This window comes from Cynoglossus semilaevis, chromosome 2 (genome assembly GCF_000523025.1).
Source record: "Cynoglossus semilaevis isolate Cse_v1.0 chromosome 2, Cse_v1.0, whole genome shotgun sequence".
Lineage (NCBI taxonomy): Eukaryota > Metazoa > Chordata > Actinopteri > Pleuronectiformes > Cynoglossidae > Cynoglossus > Cynoglossus semilaevis.
The window spans coordinates 6,101,946-6,127,771 of NC_024308.1; the positions used below are offsets into that span (position 1 = coordinate 6,101,946).

The 25,826-nt window shown below is 41.4% G+C and overlaps 1 protein-coding gene across 1 annotated transcript in view; it reads right to left on the reverse strand.

Annotated features, from left to right (window-relative positions):
• Positions 1-25,826, reverse strand: part of cachd1 (cache domain containing 1) — a 64,141-nt gene that overhangs the window by 26,456 nt on the left and 11,859 nt on the right. The window contains exons 2-3 of the mRNA XM_008333258.3: positions 11,112-11,174; positions 6,396-6,544 (exon numbers count right to left, since the gene is read on the reverse strand). Coding sequence (XP_008331480.1) covers positions 6,396-6,544; positions 11,112-11,174 — 212 coding nt within the window. The remainder of the gene's footprint in view (positions 1-6,395; positions 6,545-11,111; positions 11,175-25,826) is intronic.

Genomic DNA, 25,826 nt, shown 5'->3' on the forward strand with positions numbered 1-25,826 from the left:
CTGGTTCACATTTTTATTTCCAATAAAAGTTATGAGTTCACGCGTTCAACTCTGACCTCATTGTTAAAAGAAAAGAGCATTCAGCTCTCACTGGTTTAAACCGGTGAGTTTCAATAATGAGATGAAACATTTGCAGACACTAATAGACCCTGATATTTTCATGTGAAAACCTGATTTATTGTTTATATATCATCTGTGGGCCAGACCTCATATTAAAGCCAAAGCTATGGCTGGTGAGTAAGAGTTTCCATGGGAAAACTGCTGATTTTTTTTTCGAACTTCCCTGAATACATCTGAACGTGATCTTGGGAAAACAGGACGATTGAAATCATCTGTCACAGAGAAGCAGCTTCTATTGTCTCTGCAGGAATATACTGTGATACGTGAAGGCTCCTTTAATGAAACAAATGTCAGGTGTGAGTTACTAATGCAGTACACATACTCACAGAGACTCAGGTGAGGTAGAAAGAAAATTAAAAAAAATAAAATGTAGTGATAAATCAATGGTTCATAACCCTTTTTGGCTCGTGACCCTATTTTGACATTGGAAATTTCAGAGCCTTTATTTCCCTAGAATTTTTTTTTGATTGAGTTTTTTTTTTTATATATAATTTGTAATTTTTTTTTGATTGAGTTTTTTTTTTAATATAATTTGATACAAATACTGACTGGAAGTGAACGAATACAGTTGTTTAAGATTGTGAGTGGTATTTTTAATTATAATTTAAAAAAGAATAATAATTAGCTGAAAAAATATTTTTACCAGTAATTTTTTAATCAAACACTAGACATTTCAGGTGACCCCATCTGTGTGTCTGATGGCAACACTGCTGCAGACGTGCTGTTTAAATGTGAGGCTATTCTTATTGTCTTATTTTTTTTACGCACCGGCCAAATCTGATTGGCCCGTTTCCATATAAACAAGATCATGATAAGGAACTCTATTATTAAAACCTCAGGCTTATAACTGCACACACACACACACCTCAAGTGCTCACGTCAGCACTGGGAGGTGTGAAACCAGCAGATCTGTGTCAAGTCGACGTCATTACACAGCAGAGCTCAGCAGACGCCTGCTCTGACGCTCCATACATTTTGTATCGTCGTCAAACACACGCACGAGCCGTGTTCTTTGAATGTGTGTCCGTGCAGATGTCGGTGTTAACGCCTCCATCTGCAGAGCGCTGACAAAGAGCTGGTATGCAGAGGAGCAGCCTGTTCTGCACTGCACCAAGACTCGGGGCTTTGATCCTTCCATTCCAACCACTACACCCCCTCCAACATCTCCCGTCTACACACATTTATGCGCACACACACTGCTTGCAGACCCTGCTCTGGCGCAGTTTGATTGACAGCTGCTGTGATGTACAGACGGCGTTTGAACTTCACTCATTTAGACTCCCATAAGGCCCAAGTCATTACTATTCGCCTTCAGCCCACTTTGCATAGAAGGGCTCGGCCGAGTGCTCAGCAAAATGCGGGCCAGATAAAAAATACATTTGTGCGAGCTTTGAATACCACATCAAAATAACGAATGAGAACGAGGGGAGGGGGCGAGGGGGAGAGAGAGAGGACGGGAGGCAGAAAGTGGGGGATAACAAGGGGGAGGTCTCCCAGTCTGATCAGAGTCTTAACGAAGGCAGAAAAATATTTTTCCGAAAAAGGTTGAATTTAGAGAGAAACGTAAAGAAACACCAGCTACATTTTTTCTACATTTCCACATTAAAACGATACCTATTCATTTAAATTCTTCAGCTGAGTCAAAGGCACGGCGTTTTAAATAATTCTCCTGTTGAATATGCGAATTAATAATGCATTACAGAACCGGGTGCTTGATTAACATATCACCCAGAGGGGAGCGTTCACTGAGCAGTAATTAGCAGAACATTAAATAGCCTCCACAGTAAGAAGAACACGTCCTGAAAGAACATTTACACAAAGATTTATTAAACTAAACTATTGTTCAGTTCATGAAATCCAGAGTTCAAATCCAAAACCCGAGTCTGAACTCCAAAGTAGCATCAGTTAGACTTTGTAGGTCGTCAGAAAACCCATTTGTGCTGCTGTTGTTTACAAGCACACGACTCAGTCCCTCACTGAACACAGAACATTTGCAATAATCTAGACATATCTGTGAAAATCCAGTTTATTTTGCTCACTTGCTAACAGCAAACAACAACAAAGTGGGATTGTACTGATGACTTATGGATTGAGCTACGCCTGACTTGTGATTAGAGAAGCCTTTGTTAGAACAAGACAACTCTGATGACAATAGAGTCTTTGTGGATGTTTTTTTTTTAAACCCATGAAAGAGTTTTTGACTGTTAGGCCCTCGAAAAACACAGAAACCACAAAATTACACAGAACCGTGGAGGGATTCTGAGACAATAGGCCTCTGGGCACAATATGCAAAAGAATCATTAACTGCCCACACAAAACAAGTACCAGAGTTCAGGAGTGTTTATTGTGGCTGGTTGGTGTCTTTGTGCTCAGTGTTTTTCTCCTCGTGCTGTTATTTCTGTCTGTAAACAGAGTTTTGATTCTATTTTCGCTCGAGCGTTGTTTACGTGCATGTATTGTTGTTTTGCACAACTGAGAGTCGGGCAACTTTAAAGACGGCTTAAAAACATTCAATGAGGATTTTCTTTTAATTTAAAAATCACAAAGGTCACACCACGAGCTCCTCAGTCCTGATTGGCCCGTACACTGCTCCCCTGGAGAAAAACTAATACATGTGGTGTGAAGTCAACAAAAATATATTTGTTCATTTATTTAAAATACTATCGCTCTAAAAATGAGCTACCAATAAATTAAATGTTCAAATAGGTCATCTCTTCTAAATATTTAAAGTATAAAATAAATATCTTTAAAGGACAGAGATTTGGATAAGATTTGCATTGAGATTTAACTTTGAAAACAAGTTCTTTTCTATTGAATCAAAGGGAAGAAGACAGACCTGGTAGCGCTCAAATAATTGACACCTGGCTGTGAATTAAATATGTCCGGTGGCTAAAATGAGTGCAGAGTTGTAAGACTAAGATACATGGTGTGTGTGTATAGAAATATAGAATATAGAAAAAGAGAGGTCTGTTGGAGCAGTGTTGGACCAGTGTCAAAATGTACATCTGTTAAAGTCACCAGTTCACCCAACCCTCCCAAACCTGACCAGAATTTTTCAGCGACCTTCTCTGATGTACAAACAGAGGTATCACCGTCATGTTCTTAATGATGACATCTCCAACACGACCATCAGGATCTGAAGCACCACCTCGGAGAAACTCTTCATCGCTGCTACGTATACACTTGATCTGTAGCGTAAATCTGCCGGCGTGGTGGATGGTGAGAATTCTCCCTCAGAAACAGGAGCCGCGCGTTAGCGCAGTGGTGTATGTTAAATGTTAATGCTGTCGTGTTAAATTTACGAGCGGAGCTGCTGCACATTCTTGGTGAAGTATCAACTCGTACACGTGATATATTACTGCGTATGTCCTGATAAAGAATGGACTTCACTGACACGGACCTGGAGAAACGCATCGATTTGTGAAAAAAAAACAGAAAAGACGGCACGGCGGCTCGATATGTGTGAACGATTAGCATCGCAGGAACATCCTGGAGGCCACACATCAATAGTGTATGATATTGATCAAAAGACAACTGTGCACTGGTAACAAAATGACAACTGGCAGACACAGAAATGAAAAAAAAAAAAAAGAAAACTAGGTGAAAAAACATCTGATATTTAGGTCTGTGCTGATATAAATACCAACAGACCAACATTAGCAAATCAGTCCCTTTTTTTTCTTTAATTTAATCTGTTTTAACCGTTTGTTACTGTTTATTTCTATTCTATTTAGCACTACTGAACACCAGACGTAACCTCAGACACTCCTCATTTTTCCAACGTGCGCCTCAGTGCAAACGATCAACCTACACTCTACATGTTTTAAATACAAACACAGACACACGTTCGCGCAAACATGAGTCACTACCCGCTACAAACTCGTTCTATTTTCAGCTACAACATGTTGTAACTGATTAAAGCATTCCAGCCAACACTTAGCAGTGGCCTCCGTGGCCCGGCTGTGGAACGATAGCCTGACAGCTAACAGACATGGACACTGTGTGAACCACCTGATCTGACACTAAACTGGCTGACCTGACTGAGACCCCACAGGCAGCTGAGGCCTGAGACTAATGAAGGGCACAGTGAAGTGCACCACACTATGAATAAGCCCCCCTACTTATTTAGGGATAAACAGACACTGCAGTGGAGTTAGCTTCACAGCTTCAGCGGCCGGTTAAAGCCAAACAACTAGAAAATAGTCATTTTTTCTTTTCTTTTCTTTTTTACAGTGCTTGAGACTGATGTTTATGATGTTTACTACAGAATTGGCATAGGCAGAGATTAGCTAAGATAAGATAACAGTGCTATAGAGCTAGTAATGCAAAGTGTTCTTTTAAAAAAGTATATATACAAATAGCTAAGATAAGATAACAGTGCTATAGCGCTAGTAATGCAAAAAAAAAAACAACATTTCAGCCTCCGGTTGGACCAGAAATATTGAGCAACATGTGCAGGCACAGAGGCATTATTTGTGGCAACAGGCACAGCAGCCACACTGTATATTTTGCCATTTAGTTCTGAAACCTCATTTTAATTTGTCACCAGTATTATTTGGCCTGGCGTACAGGTAAATATAAAGTCTCTACGCCAGGACAAAATAGTTTTATAAAATTAGCAGAAGGAACTGGTAATGACAATCCTGTTGTGTTAGTAATGTTGACTTTTTATTTTTGTAAACTGAGCCAAGAACACGACGGATTCAGAGTATTTGGAGAGAGTAGTAAGTATTTTTTTGCTTACTACTAAAGTATTTCCTGATCTGACACAAAGCCCCCCTAAAAAGGAAGCAGGAAAGCCCTGTGATTTTCCCCCTTCAGCTCTTTTGAAGTTTAGAGATCAATCAGACGCTGCGTTCGTCTCCACTCCCTAACCAGACCTTCACATATTAATTTTTTTTCTCTGCGACCTTTCCGTCCCAGCGGCTCTAAAAAACCTGTTGATCCAAGGACCACAAACATGGACATGCTGTACCACTAACACAGCACGGCTGCATGTCAACAAACGCCTCATGTATGTACAGTATGTCATGTGCATGACTTGGCTACAGGTGGCCTGCGGCCCTCACCCAGACAGACGCCCCCCCCCCTCACTCCTCACCCGTCTAACCTCCTGATCTGGACAAATAAAGGAAAGACAGGTGACCTTGCAGCCTGTGAAGTCTGCAGCAACAAAAACTTCAGAGAGCAGTAACTGGTTTCATCTGCTGATAGAGAGGAGGGAGATAGAGCAGAGACGGAGAGAGGGGATGAAGGGGGGAGACAGCTGCTGCACTGTAGATTAGAAATGAAAGCTTCTCTCCCTCCACACTTCTCTGAACTCCGTGTGCCTGCTGGAGTTACTGATTGGCAGAAAAGCTGAAGCAACACTCTGTTAACCGTGGGGGAAAATTTTAAATCTCTCAGCAAAGGATTTTTGTGTGGAATATTAAATTTCACACCCAGTTTCATAAAAACAGATTAATGCTTGCGGCCCGGTTTGCTCTGTAAAATGTCTGTTTTTAACAACTAGCATGGTCCAAATGGACTGGGTTCAGTTCTACACAAAACGTTAAACTTAATGTTGAGTCTATTAAGTCTGGGCTCCACACAAAAAGCTTGCATTTTTGGCACAAATGACAAATAAATTCCACGCATAATATACACAAAGGATGTATTTGCCCATCCACCCCTGCAGGTGGTGCTGTGGACACATATCAAAGCCCTGTTGAGACCCTGGTTACGATGATCGGTTATTAAAGTCACCGTTTCCTGGTGTTAACGATTGATGCTTTTCGCCTTAAAACTCCGACAGTAGCTTCAAAGAACTAGTACCGACTAATTTTGAACCATCATCGATGCCATGTTTAATCACACAGACAAATGCTCCCATGTGAGGACCACCTCTGGGATTACATCATATAACGTTTAAAAACCAGAACCCCCTGAAAGTCTCTCACCAACTCCAGTCTTCCCGGACGCTGAGACCCATAAAACTCATTATTGTTGATTTACTTGGCCATCAAAGGCACAACCGCAAACAAATAAATAGTTTTTGTAACACAAATGCATCGGAGCACGGAGTACGGAGCACGGCGGTGGATGATGTCATGTAAACACAGTCATTACTGATCAGGACCAATCAAATCATCTCTAAACTGGGAAAAGATGTTGTGTTTGCGAGCAGTTGGCGCTCGGAGCTGCGTACGGGGACCAGTCACGACAGTAAAACAGGTGCCTTCATGACCATCAACATTCTGGAAAGACATTTGTAAGAAACCGTGGGAGTTACTCACTCCATCATTGAAGCAGGGATGGAGCAGCAGTCCTGTATGGCCGTGAGCGGAGACGTGAGGTGGGCGGTGTACGAGGCCTCCACCACCTGTTTGTTCCTGTTTACTACGTCCAGGTAGCGGTTGAACTTTTCCCGAATCTTCTTGGCCAACTGTGGAAAACAAACACAGGGATTTTGACGAGGCTCTGATCACTCAGACATGTTTAACATCCAGTTTTTAAACCACAAACGGCGCTCTGCGTCTGCAGCACCGGCCAAGGAAACAAGTTCATATTTAAAAGTGGTGAGGAAAGATGAAAGATGCCCAGACTGCGGGGGGGGGGGTCTGAATGATGGATGTCTGAGGCTAAAACATACTCACTGCAAATCCTTCATCATTTAATTAGTATAAAACTGCAAAACACAGCCAGGCTACAGTCACGGTGCATCACACTGTTGAATTTTCCACATTCTGGAATGTTGTCTCTCATATGGTGTTCATAACGGTGTGCATCACACTGTTGAATTTTCCACATTGTGGAATGTTGTCTCTCATATAACGGTCTTTATTTTTCATTGGGATTGTGTCAAAAAAAGAACTCTTACAGGTAAATGATGCACCGAATATTTACGTTCAGACTTGTTCTCTCTGGCTTTTTGACCTTTTTCCTTTTTAAATCAGGTTCAGACTTGTTCTCTCTGACTTTTTTACCTTTTTCCTTTTTTAAGTGTGTGCAACTGTGTACTAGGACAACAATGATCAGAAGAAAAGTGAATTATTGGATATAAAGTGTGTATTACTCTGCCTATGCAATAAATGGTTAACATTGTTATTCTGATTAATAATCCAAATAAATTCAAGCTTTTAATTAATTTTTACAGAAGAAAACAAACTCACATCAGGATCAGATGACAGTTTTAACACTGTTCTTAGAACTAAATCAATTCAGAATATATTCCCTCGTTGTGCATGATCATTTTCCCACCGCCTTAGATTGGAACAAAAATACAAAATGTCAAACAAGTGGAACAGCGTCAGGGACACAACTCTAATCCAGCTGAAGTCTCCTCCTGATCCGCTCTCAGTGCAGAGAAGCCTTAAAGTAACTGGACTCTCTTTGTTCCCATACCATAATTACAAGAGCCAATAAAAGACTGTAATTCAAAGCCAGGAATGGGGAAACGCAGCGCAGCCCGCTGACCACTCGTACACCTAATCAACCGCACAAACATTGCTATTAGGGGTTTAACAGGAACCTGAGGCACACCCAGCAATTACTGCTTCACCACAAAGAGCACACAGTCACACACACAAAGTGACATTTACATGTGCATTCTCTTACATGTAAACCCCCCGAAACACCTCCCCCCACAGAGCTCCTCCCTCAGCAATTAGCCTCAATGAACTTTGGATTATAAAGAGCAGCGTGTGCCAGTGTTCGGCTGAGGACGGAGGACGGAGGACGGAGGGAAAAGGAAGGAGCAGGAACCAAAACTGTGCACGTTAGAGCTGGGTTTACAGTCTGCAGCCGCAGCGCAGCCGACGCCGACCTGTGTTGTAGAGATTAACCGCACTCTCCAACCCCCCCCCTCCCCCTCTCCCCCCTCTGGCCCGTCCAGCCTCTCAGTGATGTAGGCTGAGCCACAGAACTGGAGTGAATAGAGCGGCTGCGACCAGAGTTACGATACGTTCGTCGGGTTTCAAACCACACTCATTGGCAGCCATGTTTATGGTGGGCCTTAATTTGGTTCTGGACAGACAGGAGTTTGTGCTGCAGACCTAAGACACTCGGGCGACTTGACAGGACAGTACATACCTCCGTTCAACCTGCATGAATTAAGTTCTTTATCGACTTCGAGTATTTCCGTTAAAAAAAAAAGAAACACTTTCGCTTCCAGTGTTTGTTTACACAGCACTGACTCTGTCCTATTTTATTCATAATGCGATTTTATTCTGCCATTTGGCAGCTTCCATGTCAAAGGTCACTGCAGAAGATGATCCTAAAGCAGGGGTGTCAAACATACGGCCCGCGGGCCAAAACCAGCCCGCTTGGGGTTTCAATCCGACCCACCTGGTAAATTTTGTAACTACACTTCATATTCAGGAAATATTTTGTAAAATTACATTTCATTATAATTAATTAAAATGATTTATATTCACATATATAACATTTGTCTAACATCCTTGTACTTCTTTGCATGAAAACAGCAGTGGAAAACATGGAGCATTTCATTATAATTAATTAAAATGATTCATATTCACATATATAATATTTGTCTAACATCCTTGTACTTCCTTGCATGAAAACAGAGTGGAAAACATGGAATTGTTATTTATAGGTAATTCTGTTGTGATTTTACTGGTCCAGCCCAAACGGACAAGCAGTGGCCCAGAGCTCATGTGAGTCCAGACTCTTGATGAAGGGTTGTGTATTTAAGGCTACCTTCATTTTTATTGAATTAACGCCTGAAAGGTCGATGAAAAGGAAACAAAAAAAAGAACCCTGATGTTTTTATTGCATTTGTGATTTCTGAAAGGAGAGCAAACATTGACAACACACACTGTTTTCAACACCTGAGTCACTGGGTTCAAACACTTGTTCACTAATTTAATAATTAATCAGTTTAATGTAATAATTGGGGAGGGACAAGCACAAACACAGCTCGTTGCACAACACCGTGTTTGACTTTTAGTCAAATATGTGCTGTTCAAACAGACGCCTGTTTGAGCAGTGACACATTCTCCACGTTATTGAGTTTGACTCGATCAAAGTGAAGTTCCTTTTTCAAATGTAAAAGCCCGAGGATACAGGACGCAGGTGGGCGAGAGGAAATGTATGGAGGACATTTGGAAAGTGACAGTCACAGAGGACAGGAGACAGAGACACGGACAGGGAGTCTGCCTTCCTGTCAGAATAATGAAGTTGGAGAGGAGAGTTTCATCTCCAGGCCGTAGCTCCTTGGCTGCTGCTCTTTCTGTCCCAGCCCTCTCCTCCTCTGCAGATACACTTCTACATCAGCCTCACCTTGGCTCAGGGACACAGCCCCGGTGCCCAGAGAGAGAAACTGCAGGCCAACTATGGCAGAGCCGTCATCTGAACTAAGTGATGCCTGCCTCAGTAGGGCGACGGCAGAAAGCACGGGCTCCTGAAACAGAATAATTAAACTCTTTCTACAGAGAGCCAGGATAAAAAGTCAGAGCTGCTCTGGGATCAGGCCTCGTTAAAAATTCACCAAATCTGTGTGACTGCAATTTAAATCCTCCGACTTTGTGCAATTAATGAGGTTTCAGCAGAGATTTAGTTCAGAGCAGAACAGTTTCTGTCGGTGAGATTTTTTTTTAGCTAATGATTAAAACAGCAGGTTGTTAGAGCTGTAGTCATTTTACCATCTATCTCAGAGTGAAGTGGACATTTTTCTTGGCCTTTCAATCCGTCATGACGTTGTGAAGCCACACAACCCAGAAATATGCCAGAACACCTGGCACCTGTAGGTTGAATGGAAGTTGACTGTAAATACAATCAGTCGTGTCCTGTCACGATGGCAAGACCTGAGAAATGTGTAATATATCACACGGCTGAAGTCTTAACAATGGAGCTGAAGGATTTTTTCTTGGCAGCCGCAGTGGGAATATCTTCAAAACTTCACCTCTTCACATGCATTTGTTCCACCCTGAAGTGACAGCCATTGTAACAGCAAAAAAAACGAGCCAACTTTAAAAAAAAAAAAAAAATCAGGTTCAAGAAAATGAAAATGAAAAAGTCAATCAAGTTTAAATAACCAGAGGATTTTTGACACTGTAGTTGAAGCCAAAGCACTTATCTAAAAAGGCTCATGTTGTACTTCAAAATTAAGAAATGAAGGTAGCAGGACCATGAACAACGTTAGTTATGAGCAGAACATTTAATTCATGAAGGTTTTCTAAGATAATCTGACTGGGCCACTGTTTGAACAGATCAGTTGGACTGGGCCACTGTTTGAATAGATCAGTTATAGTCAGTAATCAGTTGCATCAGTATTTAATGGTTCCATAGTGTTGCTGTTATCACGCCGGCTTACACATCTGCCTTACACGCAGAAGGTCCTGGGTTCAAGCCCCAGAGGAACCACATACATAGCGCCTCCTAGAGGCAGCCTGTTGCTATAGATCTGCTGTTTCCCCAGAGTGGGATCAATAAAACTCAAATTATTATCATTTTTAATGATCAACATTAGTTGAATGCCGTGCAAAACGTCCGCCCCGTCTGCTACTGCTGTTGACTACGTATCTATTTGAATGTTAACTGTCCGTGACAGACACACGATCACGCCCTGTCTGAACACAATCATTATTGATTGAACAGCAGATGTTACAAATTGTGCACATGGTTTCTCACTCCATGTGCAAAACGATGCACACGACATGAGAGTCTGGGGGAGACTGGAACTCACGTGTTTGTTTCCTAAAAAAAATAAAAATTCTCTGTTCTCCGGGCGCTCTTATTTTGTCTGACTGCATTGTTGCAGCTCTGAGATCAGATTTGAGTTGAATAGAAAGGGAGGGACAGAGTGGGGACGGGTGTAAAAACAGAAGTTCAAAGCCTCAGACGCAGCAGCTGTTCAACAACAGTGCACATGTGGGTAAAAGAAGATTTTCCCTTTGAAAACAACTGTTTGTGAGTATGTGGATGATGATGATACACACAGCAGTAATGACGCACGCACACACACACACAGAGTAGAAGCCTTTGTTACTCACCTGCTGCACTTCCGTCTCTCCGTTTGATGTCTTCTCGGTGTACACAAACGAGCTGAAAATCCTCTGTGGAGAGACAGACGGGGAGAGAAAGAACAGAGACAGTCAGGTTAGCTGAGGAGGAGTGTTGAAGATTTGGGGAAAAAAAACCCAAAAACAAAACACAAAAATCACCAGAATTTGTTACTAGAGGTGGATCTGATAAAACAACGTTCACAATGAAAAAAGGCTTAATGAAAAAGAAGACATTCTTGTAGTAATATTAATAACAACTAGAGCTGGGAACAGGTCAGGGTTCTTGCAGTTACATGTAATAAGCCAACAATTAAAAAAGAAAAGTCTGGTGTTTACTGGCTCTTAATAGACACACAGTAAAAGCCAGGATCAAAGGGGGGGGGGGGGAGGTAGTCGATCCGTACTGGCTTGAGGCCTCAACTAATGAGAGCATTTGGGCGGGGCTAAACCTGCTGCAGCTCTCACATGAACCAGAGCAGAAAAGAACTGGCAAGAGGGAAAAATGGACAGAAATAACAAACTCTAATGAAAAAAAAAGTCTCCCAGATGTCAGATGAGTTGAGAAAACCCAGAGTTACTTGTAATGACGGCAAAGCTGAAAGTTCTTGGAGTTCGAACTATTATGGAACAAACGTGCAGTGAATCACCTTAACAAGCCCACTTTCTGTTTAAAGTGTTTTTTAAATAAATAACGACGTGATTAATGGTGGAAAAAAAAATGCAGAAAGTGATGCAATCATTCACATTTTTAAACTTTCAGAGTCTCCCAGCACAAACAATAATAGTGTGACGTGATTAAACGGGACGGTGCACTACTGTCACATGTGACAAGAATGCGGTTTAACTACAGCCTTGGTGTAAATGTAGTGCTGACATTGATTGAAGCTGACAGCCAAATTAAGGCAGATTAAAAACGGAGTCAGACTAAATTGTGTCAATAGCAGAGAGATTAAAGACAGATATGACAGCTGACAGGTCGCTGGTAATTTTAGCCTAGAAAGTTACAAGTGGATTATAGGTTTGTGTGGAAGCTGAGTTAAGGAAAAGGTTGAGTTAAAGTTTGACAACTATTAGCAAGTTAGTAGTGACAAATAAAGCTGAAATGTAATGATCATTTTGTACCTGCTTTTCAATGTCTCTAGTTTACAGGTGCGACAGATGCTTCCTCGTGGTTGTAATGTCGGTAATGACGGCACATGGTGATACTGTTTGATTATAACGTGTGGACAAAATGCTAGCTGTCATGCTAACACTAGTCATGCTAACACTGGTCTGCCATACCACGTCAAGAGTTAAGAACGGTTCGCAGTTTATTTTTTAAGTTGTAATTCAAAAAGTATTTTTATTTTTTCAGTTGAGCTTACATGCAATTTTTGTGATTTTTTTCAATCAATAATAATCAATTGCAGATACATTTATTATTACGTTATGGAATCAATTGCAGATACATTTATTAATACGTTTCCCCCCGGGGGAGTGTAGTTATGGCTATACAATCACCCCCCCTTCCCGGGGGGAAATGAGTCCGACACCCCTGCTTTACTCAGTCTAAACTCCTAACCTCACTCATGGACAGTTTCACAGCACCGGTCCATTTCTCTGCACAGACAGGTGCAGCTCCATTATTGCTCCACAGAGAACGCTGGACGTCATCCTCCATAATACCCAAACCCCAGACCCAGACGGTGTAACTCTGTCATTTCCATCAGTGTGTTCCATTCCCAGGCTGGGGCAGATAATGTGTCACCTGTCTGGAGTTTGGACAAAATGATGGTTTTGCATGAGCTCAAATCACAAGGTGATACTAAATTTCCTGCATTCAGCGTCCACACTGGAGCGTTTTATTGATACTCTGTGATTCATGGTGTTGGGGGAGAGAAAATGAGTCCTGCTGTGACCTCAGCACGCTGAGATCAGCTACAATTATGGTTTTTTATGAGCTGCATACACACACTTACGCAAATGCTCCCTGGGGTTCCATCAGCTAAATGTTCACTCTGCGACACACATATACACACACGTCTCCAGACAGACTTGCAGCAGGAGCGTGTGGCGGCTGCAAACAGAGGAAAACTAATGTTTGTTTTGAGGCGGCAGGTGTTTCACTGTAAGCTGCCCCGACAAAGTCTGAAAATGCCAGGGTTCACAGCGTCACGATTTCCTGCTGCCTGTCCACACCCTTTATATGACACATTCCAGAGGTTACAGCCTACCCAGAATGCACTGGTAAAAGTCGCCTGAAGCTGAATAAAAAGGGCACCCAGGAGAACAGAGGAAGTCTCAGCTTTGTGCAGAAATATAAATGAGTCATTAACTGTTTTTTTTTTAATCCATTAATCACAAAAAAAACAGAAGATAGCGTCTACAATGTGCCTGTCAGGACGGTCAGGTTTTTTGAGCACTTTTCGTGAGTATTTTTTCAGGAAAAAAAAAACCAGAATAAAAAAAAGGTCATGCTAACACTGTGTCAAGAAAGGTTGAGCTCAGTATCCAAAGGTCATAAACCGACTGTATCATAGCAGGCTATAAAAATATAGTTCCGCATTTTGGCTAAAAGAAAGGGGAACATGTGTCGAAATGTGTGACAAAAACTCTGATCCAGGGAAGTTCAAAAGGTCAAAAAGTGTTTTACCAAAACATATGATTAGGGGAAAGAATACAGTGATTAAAGAATACAGTGATTTATATAATGAAGCATAGAAAGAATGTGTGATTTCTTGAAATAAAATCATTTATACTTCTTTGAATATATTTTTGAATATATCTGCAGGTAACGCAAGAGACGCAAGACTAAAAGAATGATGCTGATCAAGAGTTGATCAAAAAAGCCTGCATAAAAATGAGACGTTTTCCTCACTGCTAGTGGGATATAAAAAAAAAAATCTAGTACAAGTGAGATGAAAGTCTAGACTTAAAGTCTGATTCATCGGAATAAAGTGATTAATATTGTTTCTGAAGGAAACTTACAAGAAAACACCCAGATACAACAATGGCAATAACAAGATGTGGACAATTATACAAGCCTTCTCAGAATGGTTAAGTGTCCCCAATAAAACTTGAACTAAAGACAAAATTAGAAGCCAAACTGTCTGAATGGAGTCAGGCAGTCACGCTCTTCACGACAGAGGAGTGTTGTACAAACTATTCTCTAATGTCATGGTCTCACGCAGAGTCACACATTTCACTGCTGAGTTGTTTGCAAAGTGCAAAGCTGCGCCTCGGCACTCTACTCTTCCACTCCCCTCCTTGATGTAAAAACAGCTGGTCCAAACTGTGGAACTGTCAAATAAACATGAACAAACACACACAAACAGAGCTGCCACCCCCGAGCACCAATCATGTGCTCTGAAAACACTAACCAAAACAGAGGGAAGAGAGGCAGGCGCAGGGGAAAAAAAAAAACTCAACTCAACAATGAAATGAAGTGAAATGGAGAAAAGCTTGGTCTCCACTCTGCCAGCAATTATGGGAAAAACAGGGAACAAATTCTAGAAGAGAAAGAAAACTCCTGTCGCTGATTAGCCACAGGTTAGCCGTCTATGCCCCAGTGCCTGGAGTGTTTGTTGATGGAGCAGCTTTGCGGTTTTCACAGCTATGGAGCAGCCAAGGGAGGAATGTTCTGCTCTGAAACCTGAGAGGTCTGAGGCTGACGGAGGCACCGTGGGCTTCTGTGACCTCCCCTGACCCATAATCAAAGAGTCACACACACACACACACACACACACACGCAAAGCCATTGACGCCTGATTTGAACAAGAACACCAACCTGTATTGAAAATCGCCTCATACAGAAGGTATGACCAAGAAACAATCAAAGAGGTTAAAACACAAGATATAAAAATGTATTTGATTTGCAGCAACAAAAAAATAGGTATTAAAAAAAATCACAGAGACTGTGCGATTTTCCTGACGCACACTCACTTGCCCTCGCCCCATGTTTTTATGACTGAACCCCTGGCTTCATTCATCCAGCTGTAGAAAGTAAAACTATTTTACAGCAACACTTGGTCTGTTCAGTACAGGTCTGTTCTTCTGGATTGATTCTAACAGTGACTCCGTGACCTGGTCCAGTGATGAGAGGGTAAACCCCAACGCCAGAGGAGGACAAACCTCTGCGGGAGCTCCAACCGTGGGGTTACGAAGCCGAGCGGTTTCTCAGTCCTGTCGTACATCTGTTGTAATTACACAAGTCTTCAGTTTACTAGTGAAACTTGGCTGCGTACTTCAGAGCTGCCTTGTTATTTCAACTTTTTCTCGGCTCCAAACAGACGTATAACTTCACCGACTCTCGACACATGCCGTCAGTTAAAGGGAAAACCAAGGACTTTAGGTTACACTGAGTGGACGAAGCCCGTCGCCTTGGCTGTAGCTAACAGACATGGATCCAGAAAAATAGTTTGATGTGTCTTTATGTCCAAACATTCTGTTTCACATGGAGATATCGTTAACCTCCACGACACATTCTTCTCCGTCTAAAAGGCATCTGACGGTGAAGAACTGCACAAAACACCTGAAGACCGTCCTGACCTTCAGACACTGAAGCCACCGTGTACGACACTGTACAACACGATTTCATATTTGGCTCCTCTTTTTTGCATTAGATAATACTAGTACTCTAATAATACTCCTTTAAATACACGTCACATGACCACTGATCTGTACTCCGTGTAGGGNNGAGGAAAGATGGAGGAAGAAGAGCTACGTCAAGACGGCATGTGGAGCTGATTGGAAATACACTCTCTGAAATAGGTATTATCTTCAAAGACTAGGATGAAGATGTGATCTCACACACACACACATGCATGAACACACACACACACACCAGTCTGTGGTTGATAATCTTTACTTATTTGTGAAACGCCAGTAAAGAACTCAGCTCAGAGAACCTGCCGATGTTGTGGTCAGGTGGTGGTCAGTTAGCAGCAGTTGACCAGAAGTCAAGGTGGAACAAAGCTGCAGCAGTGAGCAGCGGGCGGAGAGCGGGGAGCGGCTGTGACGCTGGTGTGAACGAGGAGTGAAACTGAAGCCGAGTCAAAACGACGGCGTGAACAGGAAGACGTTTTGTTTGGAAGTGTTTTTCCATCGGAAAAATGTGAGTGTAGCTTCAAATGTCAATTAATGTGAGCCTCACACACACACACACACACACACACACACACACACACACTGGTGCTGGGCCTCTGGGACTAGTTTCAATACAACTGACAGATAAAAGACAAAACCTCGAGGGACAGTAACTGCTGCTTCCTCTGCTGCTGGTGTTCAGCTCGGCCTCGTTCCTTCCTTACACTCTTCATCCCTCTGGCTTTTTCTCTCACCCCCCCCCCCCCCCCCCCCCCGCTCCATCTCTGCACTCATTGCACTACAAAGGGCTGAAGCCAGGCATATGGCATCAGATCAACACGTCTGATGTGTGTGTGTGTGTGCGTGTGTGTGTCTTGACACTTCACCATGCCCCCAGTACCTTGCCGGATACAAAGCCATAGCAAAGGAGCAGGAGAGCAGGAAAATCATGAGGAGAAAAATAAAAATAAAGTTTCTGATTTTGTTTTTGCAACACAACAAAGGAGCAGGAGAGCAGGAAAATCATGACGAGAAAAATAAAAATATGATATTGTTTTTGCAACACAACGAAAATGAGTGGAAGGGTGAAGCTGATGGTGCTGCTGCTCGGCTACAACAGACCCTGAGGGACGTCATGTATGGACTGTGACAAAGACAATGCTGAAGTGGCACCAGACACACACACACACTCTGCACCAGAAAAGTGTTGTTGTTTTTTAAAGACAAAGTTCTTCCCAGATGAGATCTTTCAGCTTCATTTCCACAGGTCTGTCCAGCCTTAAACATCAACATTAACAGGTCAATGAACAGGTTTTTTAGTCGTTTTTACCATCGTAGCCCAGTCGTTAGAGAGTGAGGTGGGAGTGGTCCTGGAGGTTGATACTCTGCAGGGATTTCTTTTATTATGATAAGGTGGACAATCAGTGCTGCGTTGATATTAAAATACACAACACTCTTGACCAAACACCGAGTGTTTAACTGATGAGATGAGATGCCCTGCACTCAGAATGAAAAAGGAAAATGAAGGAAAGAAAGAGAAGAAACAACAAGAGGAAAGAAAGAAAAAACTGCCAAAAAGAAAGAAAATTAAGACGAGAGACAAAAAGGAAGGTACAGGAGAGGGAAGCAAAATATAACTATATATAAATATATCATATAACCAGATGATAAATGTTCATTTGTTCAGTAGGAAGCCCCCCTCGCCCCGATATAAAGTAATATATCATATAACCAGATGATAAATGTCCATCTGTTCATTAGGAAGCCCTCTTATATAGGCGTACAATCTTTTATTAAAAACAAACTGATGATTTGAGAACATTCTAGAAAAGTCCAGCCTCAGTTTTAAGAAAACCACTAATCAAGACTTGTGCAACGACTGAATAGAAATGAAGGGGAACAAAAAGAGGGACTGGACAGAGTCAGCCTCCAAATGTCACTATAACAACTGAAGAGAAAATCAAGGCAAACCTTTGTTAATTGAGTGTCTGTTTCAAACCAGTGGATCAGGTTGGCTAATTAAATGGCTGGCCCTCAGTGTGTGCCAGCTGCCTGCTGCAGGCTTCGACAGAGCGATGAGGGTCAATTTCATTTAATCTTCCCAACAGACAAACTGAGACCAAGGACTTCAAAACCTCAACCTGTACAAGTATCACAATAAAATAAAATCGAAATCTGCATTATATATTTGTATGGTTCACACTGAGCAGCGTATTTCTACAATATTTCTCACCAGATTTAGAAGAACACCGAGCCAAACTCATAACACTTTCATAAGTCCTGGTCCAGGCTGTGAGTCAGAGCTGGTTCCTGGAGTGCTGTAAGGACCACACAGCCCCCGGACATGGAATGGAAGTCTGGGAGACCCTGTTAAGTATTTGATCATTTGTCAGGAACAAATTGTGTCAAATTAATCGCGTGCAATACCTTTGAGTAGGAGGTCGATAATGAAACAAAGAGTTTGTTTTCCCTTCAATCCCACATGTTGAACTTTAATTAGTTTTAAACCTAAATGACAAAGAATACAGGAGAAAGTGGAGCAGCAGCGTCAATTCTTCTAGAAAAATGACAAGTAATGATTCAGACAACCAGAAACAAAACATATATTTTGCGCCAAGAGAACCAGAGATATTTGACAGTTAAAAAAAAATAAATTAAATGAAATATCTGATGTTGATTTGTTTTTTGGTATATTAATTTTTAACCCCCCCATATTTTAGAGTTTAAAAAAAAAAAAAATTAAATATCTGATGTTGATTTGTTTTTTGTTATATTTATTTTTAACCCCCCTCCCCCCAAAAAAACCCCACATGCTATATTTTGTCATTAACATTAATATTCTAAGCTTCAGTTCTCTTATTTCCTGCCCTATTTTAATTTAATGTTTTTTTTTTTTATAGGTACAAAAGAAAGAAAACAGACGAACAGAGACAGAGAGACTGAATGAAGCTGGAATTAAAGACAGAGTCAGTCCCACTCAGACACAACACTGTATGTAGATATAATGTTTTCCACATGTGACAGAAAAGGAGGCTATAGAGGGTGGAGGAGAAAAGAGGAGAGTAAAGAGGGGAAAATGGAGTGCGTTAAAGTTGGGTGGAGTCAAATGAGAGAAACGAGAGAAAGTGTGGAATCACGGCTTTGGAAAACTGCTCCGATTTTAAAGATGTTTTCAACCACAAACGTGTTAGATAGAGATGAACAAATAAAAAAAAAAAACACACTCTGTGCTCAGCGTTGACGGGTTTGGCTGCCATGTCCAGACAACCAACAGTAATGAGCTCTGAGAATCAAGACTGCGGCACATTTCTGAAACTAAACCACCATGACTAAAATGAGAGTTCTGATTAGGACAGAGCAGTGAGAGGAAAGAGGATTTGGATTTTTTTTAAATCCTTTGACAAAACACATTAGGCTTGTGGTGTGGTGTGTGTGTGTGTGTGTGTCTACTTTAAACTTGGAAAACAAGATTCCTGTTTACAATGATGGCATGCCTTTGCACTGTAGGGGAACTGCTGTGAAAACTCTGCTAATCAACTGTGTGGCACGTTAACAAAACTAGGTTAAAGAGGACGGCACAGACTGTCCATGTAACCTGTGGACACACTGCAGCTGTAAGTTATGGTTATGAACTGATCCCTTTTTTTTCTCCTGATAATACTTACAAAGGGGCCACACACTGGAAGAGTGGTTTTGGTATTTGCCTTACAGCAAAAAGATCAGTACATCAATCCCTGGCAGTAACAAACAGACTTTCTGGAGTTTGAAGGTGTGTGTGTGTGTGTGTGGAGGAGTTTCTTCACGAACCTGAAGACTCTTAGTTGACCAGGTCAATGTCAATGACCTGTGATGGCGAACCATCAAGAGTCAAACTCATCCTGTTCCAGTGACTGCTGGTTTTTACTACAGCACCTCCAGCAACACTAACTTCCTGCATCACATTAGTTTAGGATGTGTTCCAGTCAGTATCAAGGGCTTGGCTGTGGCTTTCACTGCAATGATTCTTTTCACTGAAGCAGGAAATGTTCAGAACCCTCAAATCTCGAGTACTTAGTAAATTGTTAATTAATTTTGATCGTCTAACACAAAGTCTCACCTCTGGCCAATTATCCAGTTTTTTTAAAACCTCAGTTTTACTGTGAAACGTGTCAGGTAAATGTGGTTTGTGGTGTCAGGCACAGAGGCCTTCAAAGTCAAACCAGCTGAGTCATTCAGACCACACTACAGGCCACAGCAACACCAAATCATTTTTTTCTGACTGATTAAACTTACTCATTTTTCTTTAAAGTCTTGTTAAACTCTAGTATATTCCACCATTTCAACCTTCTTGAGCTGTTAAATCCACACAGGAGGTGAATCGCAGCACTGCCACAGAAGCAGTGAGGCATCATGGGAATAGCAACCTGCTGTTTAAGTGGGGCCGACGTGAAAAGGTTCCAAAAGGAAGATCAAAGCCGCATACCTGAGCACCCCCATTAGGTTGATAAAAATCTGGGAGTGAAAGAGGATCAAAACAAAACCTCCACTCAAATTAGCTCAGCATAAGAATGTGGGTCGGTAGGAACTTTGCATATTTTGTATTTTTTTTTCCTATTTGAGACTTTTAACAAGCTTTTTGTTGCTTCTCAGACACTGGTTCAGGATAACAGTTCAAGTGAGCAAACAGCAAAACAAAGCACCAACGATCAGCAGTAGATCAGAATGTGTTAAGACAGGCTTTTTTTTTTAGCATTTTATTACTTGCTAACATCAAAAAGTAGCTTTTGTTTTCTTTCAAAAAATGGGACTTGAGCTTAGCTACTACTTTTGACGTTCCGTGCTGCACCTGAACACGATTATAAGTCTCAAATTAGAACTTGCAAACCAACGCTCGATTGGATGTTTGGGAAGAAAAATGACAGCCGAGTTGGCATTCACTCGGTTGGTGTGTGACTGTAGTGTGAGCCTTTGTTAGTGAGCCAAACCAGTGTCATAAAATAAACCACAAACCCATGACTCACATTAAAATTAGATCATTTTAATTATACATTTAAATTGTCCAGCTTTGTCCTTATTTTATATGAACAGCTTAATGATGAAAATGCTCGTAAAATCTTGTGGGATGTGAGTGAGGGAATAACTTTAAAAGGTTTTTTTTTTTTTAAAAAAAGCACCATTAGTCGGTTTAATGTGTCATACAGTTCGTCATTTACTTGGCTGGAATTATTGACTAACATTTCTAAAACATGTCTACCTTAAAAGAAATAATGAAATGAAAAGGAGAACTACTCTTGAGATAATGCAACTCTGAGCTTTGCTTCACAGCTGGAGTTTTTAACAAAAACAAAAATACAGCTCGTAGAATTACCCCATTTAGGTGAAAGTGCTTAGAGTGAAATGACAAATGGTGTGACTATAGCAAACAGGCAGGCCAGTGTGGAGATCCCAGCAAAGTCCTCTCCTTAACGTTCAGCCACCTTACGCTCTAATGCCCGTCTGGCAGCAGACTCTGGCACCAGCACTCACAGTCACACCCTCCTGGTACATGCTGCCAAAACAAAGACTTCATACTTCTCCGCACAGCCTCTTCTAGGCGGACTTAGAGATGTCAAAAGGATCAGAAAGCGTATGAAAGACTGATCCACATGTCAAGGTCAAAGAAAAGACTGAGGTAGAAAATCGCAACACAAACATGTCGTCGGCCAGTGCCAATAAATCTAAAGGTTGATGTAAGCTTCCTGCCAAGTCGGTCCGTCTCTCAGCCAAGTGAAAAGATGTCGAGATGGGCGCCTGCTCTGTCTGCACAAACTATCCTGGATTATCTTCACATTCCTATGTTGTGGACTCATGTGTGAGGCTTTTTTTTCTTTGCAGTTTTACAAGCCTCACTGTAAAGGTCACACTAAAAGCAATAAACATTTTTTGACCCAACACCACGACTGCCAACTGTATTTTTCCAATGTAAATTCAACATGGTGGGTGTAGCCAGTTGGGACGCACCCATCATTCATGGGTAAACAATTTTTAGACTGTAGTCGACACGATGGTGGATAGGTAGAAGAAAAGGAAGGCAGTGAAAAAAACAAAACAACCACAGAGACAAACTGAGTGGAGAGATGAGGCGGAGGTAAAGGGGGAACGGACATGGGACACGGTGGGGGAGGGGGGAATTCCTGGGGTGGTCTCCTCCTCAGGTTTCTGAGCACCACGTGAGATCATGTCTGGTCACTGTTGTAGGGTTTCTCTCTAGGGTGCTTTGTTCCCTGTGTACTCTTAAGGCCAGTTACACGCACCGATTAATAAAGGCAAGGCACAAAGACATGAGCAGCATGTGATACTGGTTTACTATTTGCCAAGTTAAGAACTGGCCCGTAATGAACCAGCTGAACCCTAAAGACATTCTTAATCCAGCAGCAGCACACATCCTAATGATCAAAATAGGTAGAAAAAGTAAAAGTAAACACTAGAAATGTCAACACTAAAGTAAAGACGTGAGAATTAAAGTAGAAAAGTCAACAAGTTATAACAGTAAATGTTCACTAAGACTATAGTAAACAATGAAGCATCAATAGAGTAAAAGAGCGCAGCTCAGCGAGCAAAACATGAAAACCAAAGTAAAAGTAATAATAAGGTTGTACAGAGCAAAATACTCTGTGAAATTTTGCTAAAACATGACATGACATGTGCCACAGTTAAATATTGGTATTTATGACTGTGCTTTCTGGAAATTATGTGGAACGAAGTACAAATATGTTCAAGTCTTGTTAACACAACGACTCGAAACAAAACCCATGATGGACTTATCACAACTGTAATAAAACTGTGGTCACAGTGTCCATAAATATGGGCATAAAATGAAGATAGTTCTGGATCACAGCTGTAATGAACTCCTGTACAACATGCTTGAACAGCAGCACAGAAGAGCTGAACTAAATGCTGTTTCCACATCGGCTTCTCAGTTACATTTATATTGAAGGCTGATCTCTCCCAAAGAACAGAAGCTATGCCTATCGTCCCCTTCCCTTAATTAACATAAAAAAATGTCGGAAAGATTTCAGCTCCAAATATCAGGTCAGAAGTTTATCCACTACATTAATGCAGAAAATTGCACGAGGTCATGAGAAAACTCCCAAGATCCTTTGCAGGATTTGTCTTCGCCATCACCACTGTCATGGCAGTTAGAACTACTTCAGTATTTCCCAGATTTTATCTGTTACAAAATTGGTCACTGAAACAGTTCCACATTAAGCAATAAGTGTTTTTCACAATTTTCCACAGACACGGGACGAGCTGCAGACTGAACTGTGACAAATGTTTGCTCAGCTTGTTACTGCTCAGAGTACAGTACGATCCAGACATGAAGGAGGTTTTCACTGGGAATTATCAACAGGGTTCTCCTCCCACTCCTCCCCCTCCTCCCCCTCTACAGAGGTCCCCTCCGTTCCAAAGCAAATGGACCCGGTGGTTAGATCTGGGAGCTGTGGTAAAACATCATCTCATGCTTTGCTGCATTACAGAAATACTGCATATATATACACACAAGCTTACGCAGTCATGCAGACTTGCATAAAAGTGCAGCATTGCACAACGGGCACAACTCACCCGCTCATTACCCCAATCTGTTCCCGTCTGTTTTCACCATCCAAATCAAAAACAAGCAGCGCTGCCCTCGCTCACCCCTCTATTATTCAACATGTGAACAAAGTCGTATTACAGCTGGAAATATCACAATCTGGAAACAGTTTTTGATCCCAATACCTGATATGTCAACGTCGATCGGATTCTGCAACCGTTTCACCACGGAGGGAAGTCGGTCTCACACATCAAGCTTTTAAAGAAAGGCGTTTTATTAGTTGTGTGACTCCCACATTGTGGCGGGAAACCACAATTCTAAAGTACACATATAAAATACACACTAAAAACACAAATCTTCCTTTCCTTTGTGCTACACAGCAGATCAGTTGTGTAACTGACAAATGCAATCAGGACCAACAGTTCCACAACTCTGCAGATGTTCCTAACAAACATGCAAAGGAACAGGAATGTAAAGGAAACACAAAGTGGGAAAGAAAAACTGTGAATACTTTCTGGCCTTAAAGACAAGTGCAGCTCATTTAAGGGAAAATCAGAATTTCATGTGGAGTTGTCGTCCAACATGGCCCAGTGATTAGACCAAGGCCAAACAGCATTAGCTTCTTATCTTCCCTCCAATTTTCTCTTAATAATCTCTTAATACATTGTATCTCCAGTTGTCGAACAGCTAAAGTGTCCAGTCAACAGCTCCACTTCATTATACAGTGAGGTCAGTGAGGGTAGCTCAGTAGCCTGAATCGTAAGCTTGGCCTGATAACTGAAGTAAAAAAAAAACACACTGGCTGGGTACACAGGAGATAAACCCACTGATTTATACCGCAACTTCAACCGACTCTTATCTTTTCTCTTAGTAGACGGCAGATAGCCAGATGAAAGGATTCGGCGCTGGAGAAAAACATGATGAAATCCTGCTGGCGTGTGCAGAATCTCCCACTGACACACACATTTGAAGTTTTAAATACTGTATGATGTTTTTCTGGGCCGTGGAGAAAGTTATCAAAAGTAAGAAATTTACAGTATCTATCAGCATAGACCGATATTAGTAATCCTGCAGATAATACTGCATGAAAATCAGTGGCTTGATTAGTAATCCTGCAGATAATACTGCATTCGCTCATTTCAAGTGCTTTTACTTCAGGTTTCTCTTTGAAGTAACGCCTATAGATTCAAATAAACCTCTAGAGGGTGGATGGAGCCATGAGAGCGAGCACCAATGCCTGCCAGGATCAACACTATCTCTGAGAAAAAGAAATATACATCTGAATAAAGAGCAACCCAAGCAGCTCTTGTGTCTTTTAACGGATCAGAAGAAATGCATCTGTCAAATGGGTTGTTCGATGTATTTCTGAAATTTCAAGGCGATATCATTAAATAAGTTCGATGTATTTCTGAAATTTCAAGGCAATATCATTAAATAATGCTGCAATAGCAGTTTACAAATTTGCAATTTGCCCCTCTAAAGTTGATGAAAGTGACTAGTTTGGGGTTTCAGAAAGTTGACGATGATGATTTTTAACGAACCTCCAGTACTACATGATTTGGTATACATGTACCATTTTACTCCCAAAGTTTTCGGTAATAGTAGTTGTGTCAGAAAAAAAAACAAAGACGTTACACAATACCTTCAATTTCTACAGTATCTATCATCATTGGCAGTTAGAAGGTCTTTGGAAATCAAGACTAATCATTTATGATCATTTTAAACAATGGTATATATAAAGAGAGAAGAGAGTTAAATTATGCAGCACTACTCACATTCTAAAACGCCAGTGAAAGCTGAGACACGCATGTATTCAGTGCTGGTGTTTTACAGATGTGCCAAGTCGAGATCTTAGGCAGCGTACCGGCCTGCTGGGAATGTCAGATGAATATGCATGAGGCCTTTTCCTTTTACCTCTGCTGTCTAAACATCAGAAACGTCTCTTATTCAGATTCATGAGTCAACCACTTCAAGTGCAAGAGCGTTTGACAGAGAAAAGAGAGAGTGGGGGGAAAGAAAGAGAAGGAAAACAGGCATGGAAGGATGGAGGGAGGGAGAGAAGGAGGGAGAGAGAGGGTAAGTCTGTTCCCCTGGGGCATTAAGAAGAAGTTTGTGGTATGTAAATGTTGAGAGGCTGTGCTGTGGTGAATATGAGCCCAGGGTTGGCAGTGTTTCTGTTCTGATGTGTGCTGCAGACATATGACAACTGCACTCAAAGAGGAAGCCTCTCTCTGTCGTTCCTGCCATCACGGCCAATCAAAACGCCCGGTGTGGGACCTCATTAAAGACCAAAAATAATATTTATATATTCACAGCAGAAGAAGATGGAATGACAACATGTCACTCATTTAAGGACCGGAATCTATTTTTGACAAAGCTGCGATGATTTCACAGATGATGCCTGAAATGGTTGAAAAAAAACAACCCTGAAAGACTCAAAATACTAGCAATATAAACGCAGGTTAATTGTATTTCCGTCACAGATGCTATGATTTTTGCTTCTGTTTAACATTTGAAGAAGAAGATTTTTTTTGTTTGTTGCTTAATTCATTTCAAGTTTGGAATGCATCAAACTCCTGTGAAATAAG